General features: G+C 39.7%; 2 protein-coding genes across 2 annotated transcripts; both read left to right on the plus strand.

The window, feature by feature from the left end:
- The first annotated feature begins 1,999 nt into the window (after positions 1-1,999).
- On the plus strand, positions 2,000-2,992 carry LOC145115716 (uncharacterized). Its single transcript, XM_079052073.1, has one exon. It carries the CDS (start codon positions 2,000-2,002, stop codon positions 2,990-2,992), a length of 993 nt encoding a protein of 330 aa, XP_078908199.1.
- Positions 2,993-3,170: 178 nt separating this feature from the next.
- Positions 3,171-3,945, plus strand: LOC145115726 (uncharacterized). The gene is made up of 2 exons (XM_079052082.1): positions 3,171-3,831; positions 3,908-3,945. The coding sequence occupies exons 1-2, from the start codon at positions 3,171-3,173 to the stop codon at positions 3,943-3,945; spliced, it is 699 nt and encodes a 232-aa protein (XP_078908208.1).
- The last annotated feature ends 2,489 nt before the right edge of the window (positions 3,946-6,434 follow it).

Consider the following 6,434-nt stretch of genomic DNA (forward strand, 5'->3'; position numbering starts at 1 on the left):
AATTTTCGAGATTTGTGCATGTTCTGAGGCCAACAAGGTAAAGTTTGCCGCCTCCACCTTCACCGATAGAGCATTGACTTGGTGGAATACCCGGGTCAAATCCCTAACCCTGCCAGTAGCCAATGTCATGGGTTGGGAGAGTTTAAAGGAACTAATGCTTGTTGAGTACTGCCCAAGAGGCGAGATGCAGAAGTTGGAGCACGAGCTCTGGAACCTGAAGATGAAGGGTTCTGACATTGCTACTTATACAGCTAGATTTTGCGATCTTGCTCTTCTATGTCCGAGGATGGTCACCCCGAAAAGCAAGAAAATAGAGAGGTACATTTGGGGATTGACGCCCCCAACTCAAGGAAATGTTTTGGTTGCCAAACCTCTCACATTCGACAGTGCCAAGTGTTTGGCGCAAACTCTTATAGATCATGGGGTTGATCTTGATGCAGTGGCAGCCATATTGAACCACCAAAGGCAAGTGGTTGGAAGAAAAAGTTTTGGAACAAGCGTAAGGGCCAGTCTTCGTAGGAGCCCTCCAAGAAACAACAAGTAGTGGCAGTTCATGCTGCTACCACTCCTACCGTTGTCCCTACCACTCCAGCACCTGCCAGTAGATATGTTGGTACTCTTCCAAGGTGCGACAAGTGCAATTTTCATCATCATGGGCAGTGTCGCGAGATGTTGTGCAATAGTTGTGGTAAGAAGGGACACACAGCTCGATTTTGCAAGACACCAGCCCAACCAACCAATCAGGCTCCTGGAGCGGGCGTTGGCAGTGTTGCAAAAATCGGATTACTCGGCCGAGTACTCGGAATCGGGCATCTACTGAGGCGAGTAGTGTCGACTCGGCCAAAAAAATCGGATTGAGTCAAAGTCGGTCAAAACTCGATCAAACCCGGTCAAAACTCGGTCAACCTCGCTCCAACTCGGTCAACCTCGCTCCAACTCGGTATTACTCGGGATACTCGGTCAACAAGTCAAACTCAGTCAATAAATTCAAAGTCGGTCAACGAGGGAAAAAATTAACAACCCAATAAAACTTATTTTTGACTTTAAAAAAAATAACCCTAAAACCCAAAAAACAAGCGGCATTCCCAAATTGGTTCCCCCCATCTTTTCTACGACCTGATCCTCTCTCGTCATTCTCTTATACTGGCGAATCGTGACTCGTGATACCAGGGCACCAGGCTACCAGCGAATAGCGATACCAGGCAATGAATATCGATGTTGTGTTCCTGACTTCCTCTCTTCCTGAGTCGTGATTGATTTCTTCCCGAGTCGTGAATCGCAATCGAGGTTCTTTCTCTCCTACTGTCACTGTATGTCGCTGTGTTGATGATTTGATTTCTTCTTCAAGAACAAGTTTTTTTTGTATTTAAGTTTGTATATCTATCCCTGTTTCTCATTTTTCCTGTTTCTTCAAGAACTCGATTTTGGATTTCTATATCTTTACTGTTACAGTGTTATTCTATCTCGATGTGGATTTCAGATTTCTTCATCAAGAACTCCCACAATTTCCTATTGTTAATGTATTTCATCTATCTCGCTGTGTATTAGTGTATTACGTCAAGAACTCTGTCCCTGTTTCTCATTTTTACCTTAAGATTGTCGGTTTGTGTGTATCAGTGTACTTATTTCGTGATTTCTTTACTGTTATGGTGTGTATGTATTTAGTATTTTAGTGTATTTCGTGATTTCTTTACAAGTGGCAGTGGATATGTTATTTTTTTTTATTGTCCCTGTTTCATAATTCAGATTTCACAGTTTGTATTTTTTTTTCCTGTTTTCTGTGTACAAGACTTATATTAGTTGTATACTATTCTGTTTTATCACTTTCTGTGTAATAGAATAATAGAGTGATCAATGTATCATAGTATGTAATATGATTGTATGTTATTTTGTTTTATCACTTTGTTTGACAATATGATATTATTCTGTTTTCTAAAACAATGCGTGTGTTTTAGACTCACTAACTCAGTTTGTGTTAGATAGATTTCTAACTGAAGTAATGACATCAACCACAACAACCCCGTCTACGGGATCAAATGCAGCTCAAGAGAATCTTAAACGCAAATCAAATGATCCTGGATGGGAATATGCATTGTGTGTGAATCCTAAAAAATTGGAGCGAGTGAAATGCATTTTATGTAATACAGATATGGGCGGGGGAATCAATAGACTAAAACAACATATTGCACAAATTAAGGGAAATGTTTCTTCATGCCCAAAGGCCACAAAAAATGACCAAATAAAATGTAGAGATGCTCTTCTTGATAACCGAAATAAAAAGAAGGGGAAGGTAGATGAAAATGAGTCTTTAAGAGCACAAGTGAATATTAGAAGTAGTGAGAATGAAACCATTACCATCGATGATGATTTGATGGAAGATTCATTTGGCTCTATGAAGGCTAAACGTTCTTTTGGGCCTATGGATCGGTTTCCAAACACTATCAACCCCCAAGATGTTTCAAACATGGGAAAGAGCAAACAAGAAAATATGTCAAATGCTATTCGTAAGGAACACATGATTCGTGTGAAAGAATATATTTGTAGATGGGCCTATGAATGTGTCATTCTTTTTCATGCCTTTGAAAAGGATAGCTTCAAAATTATGTTGGAGGCGGTTGGCCAATTTGGACGTGGGGCACCACCTCCAACTAGATATGAGATGGGAGAAACATATTTAAAGAAAGAAGTAGAAAGAACAATAAATTTGTTGACACCATACAAAGATGAATGGAAATCTAATGGATGCTCGATAATGACGGACGCATGGTCCGATAGAAAGAGAAGGAGCATCATGAACTTATGTGTTAATTCAAAGATGGGGACCGTTTTTTTGTCATCTAAAGAATCATCGGATGAAGCTCACACAAGTGAACACATACATGAGTATGTTGAAAGTTGCATCAAAGAAGTTGGCCTGGAGAATGTGGTTCAAATTGTGACAAACTATTTTTTGGACATCTTGTGCAACACATACCCTCAATCTTATGCTTGAAGGTATTAATTTTAATTGTGCTAATTTTATAATTTAGTGTTTTTTATTAATTTTTAATAATATTATTAACGTTTTATTTATTTTAAAAGGTATTGGTGGGCTACCTAGGTATAAAAAAATTCTCAACCATGAAAAAACACTCACTGTGTTTATTTATGCTCATCATAAAACTTTGGCCATGATGAGACACTTTACCAAGAAAAGAGATATTGTGCGACTGGGAGTCACGAGATTTGCTTCCGCATTTCCTACTTTGCAAAGTTTGGCCGATAAAAAGGCCCAACTAAAACAAATGTTTACAAGCGATGAATGGGAATCACGTAGACTTAGCAACACCGTTAAAGGGAAAGCCGCATATGACACGGTGGTAAATGCCACATTTTGGACCGGTGTAGCATTATGTTTAAAGGTTTTTGCCCCTTTGGTCAAAGTTCTTCGGATGGTTGATGCGGATCGAAAGCCATCAATGGGTTTTGTATATGGTGAGATTCAAAATGCTAAACAAGAAATTATTAATGCTTTGGGCAACAATAAAAAAGCGTATGAGTCTATTATGGATATCATTTCGAAAAAGATGAAAGGTAGGCTTGATACACCCCTACATTTGACGGCTTACCTTTTAAAACCATATTATCTTTATAAGAATCCGGAGATCCAAAATGATATTGATGTGACCGATGCGATTGTTGATTTTGTCGATACAATATATCCGGGAGATCATTCTTTGCAAAACCATATCGTGATGGTTGAGTTGCCGGTTTACATGGGTAAACAAGAAAAATTTAGTCGAGAAATTGCAATTAAAGGATGTGAGGTGAACAACGACAAATTTGATCCGGGTAATATATTTTAAATTGTATTTATTTTATAAAATTCCAAAATTATAAATTTAACAATGTTTTTTTCAACTTGTAGCGAATTGGTGGGTAGCTTATGGTGCCTCAACTCCATAATTGAGAAAGATTGCTACAAGGATACTTTCTTTAACAACTAGTTCTTCGGGGTGTGAAAGAAATTGGAGCACTTTTGAAGGGGTTGGTAGTTTACTAAATTTTAATTATAATTTTTAAGTAGTTTATTCAAAACTTGTATATTTATCAAACTTTTTTTTTGCTTATTTAATTTTGTAGGTACATACAAAGAAAAGAAATAGATTAGAGACGTCTAAATTGAACAATCTTGTTTTTGTTCAATTTAATGCAAATTTGATGGAAAATAACAAGAAAAGGAAGACTAAGGATATGGAAGTACTTTTAGCAAAAGATGCAAGTGAGGCTCAAGAATGGATTGTCGAAAATGATGTATTGTTGGATGAAGTTGAGCCCGATGAAGCTATGGGTGACGAGGAGTTTTTACAAAATCGTAGAAGTTCTAGATTGAGAGAACTTGATGAGGAAGAATTTGTGTCGGAGGATGAGGAAGAACTAAATGAAGATGTTGAATATGAATCGGATGGAGTTAACATCAACGAACAAATCGGAACTACATTGGAAGAGGAAGATTAAATGATTAATCTAAATATATAATATTAAAGAATGGTGTCTATTTTTGAAACAATTTAACATTTGAAAATGTATCTTTTGTTGATATTTCACCTAATTTTGTAATGAATTTACATTAACTAATATTTTAAATTATGATCTTTGACATGTATAATTTCCTTTAAAATATTTTTCTACATGATTTACCGTATCCGAGTACTCCCCGAGTAATCCGAGTACTCGCTACTCCCCCCTCGGCCGAGCAGGTACCGAGTAGCGAGTTCTCCAACCTTGGGCGTTGGTCAAGCCTGTTATGGCTGTGGGGAGATCGGGCACTTCAAGAGGAATTGTCCCAAGGCAACAACAGCTGGCAACACAGGGAGAGTGCTAGCCATGGGCCAGGAGGAGGCAGTTTCTAATCCCACCGTTATTACGGGTACGTTCCTCCTCGACAACTCTTATGCATGCATTCTTTTCGATTCTGGTGCAGAGAGAAGTTTTGTTAGTCATACATTTAAGCATCTACTTTAGCATAAACCCCAACCTTTAACTGAAACATTTACCATCGAGATGGCTAACGAAAAGAAAGAGAGCACTAACGACGTATTCATTGGTTGTACCCTTACCCTAAACGACCATTCATTTCCAATCGACCTTATGCCAGTTTCCATAAAAAGCTTCGATGTCATCATCGGCATGCATTGGTTGAGCCCCAATCGTGTTGATATCCTTTGTTATGAAAAAGCCATTCTCCTCAATCTGCCCTTGGGCGAAGCCATCATAGTCTACGGTGATAAACTCAGCTCAAACCTTCGTATCATTTCATGCATCAAAGCCCAGAAATATCTGTGAAAGGTGTGCCATGCATTCCTAGCCCATGTCATTAATGAGAAGCAGGAAGTTAAAGACCTCGAGAGCATCCCCGAAGTCTGCAAATTTCCGGATGTCTTCCCCGAAGACCTTCCCGAAATTCCTCCCGAGCGCAAACTCGATTTCTGAATCGACTTAATTCCCGGAGCTACCCCCATAGCCAAATCCCCTTACCGTCTAGCACCGGCAGAAATTCAAGAGTTATCCAGCCAGCTCAATGAACTACTCAGCAAGGGATTCATCAGACCAAGTTGCTCATCCTGGGGAGCCCCGGTCTTGTTCGTGAAAAAGAAAGATGGATCCTTTCGGATGTGCATAGATTATCATGAATTGAACAAGCTTACCATCAAAAACCATTATCCCCTACCCAGAATCGACGACCTCTTCGATCAACTCCAAGGAGCCGGCTATTTTTCAAAAATAGACCTGAGATCAGGGTACCACCAGTTGCGAGTCCATGAGAGTGATGTTCCCAAGACAACATTTCGGACTCGGTATGGTCACTACGAGTTTGTAGTTATGCCCTTTGGTCTAACCAACGCACCCGCAGTATTCATGGATCTGATGAACCGGGTGTGCCGCCCTTTCCTAGACAAGTTCGTGATAGTATTCATTGATGATATACTTGTCTACTCTCGGAGTGAGGAAGATCATAGACATCACTTGAGGCTAGTGCTAGAAACTTTAAGGGCGGAGAAACTATACGCAAAATTCTCTAAGTGTGAATTCTAGATCAGAAAGGTAACTTTCCTCGGTCACGTGGTTAGAGAGGAAGGTATACACGTAGACCCTTCCAAAATCAAGGCGATTGAGAGTTTGTCACGATCGAAGACGCCCACAGAAATCCGTCAACTCTTGGGTCTCGCTGGCTACTATCGCAGGTTTATCCAGAATTTCTCCAGGATTGCTAAGACATTAACCACCCTGACTCAGAAAGGTGTACCCTTTAGTTGGAGTGAAAAGCAAGACACTGCGTTTCAAACATTGAAGCAGGCCCTATGCAGTGCACCTATCTTGTCTCTGCCTGAAGGGACGAAGGACTTTGTTGTCTACTACGATGCATCCAATCAGGGCCTAGGCTGTGTGCTCAT

This window comes from Lactuca virosa, chromosome 1, assembly GCF_052849685.1.
Source record: "Lactuca virosa cultivar CGN04683 chromosome 1, Lactuca_virosa_CGN04683_v6, whole genome shotgun sequence".
NCBI lineage: Eukaryota > Viridiplantae > Streptophyta > Magnoliopsida > Asterales > Asteraceae > Lactuca > Lactuca virosa.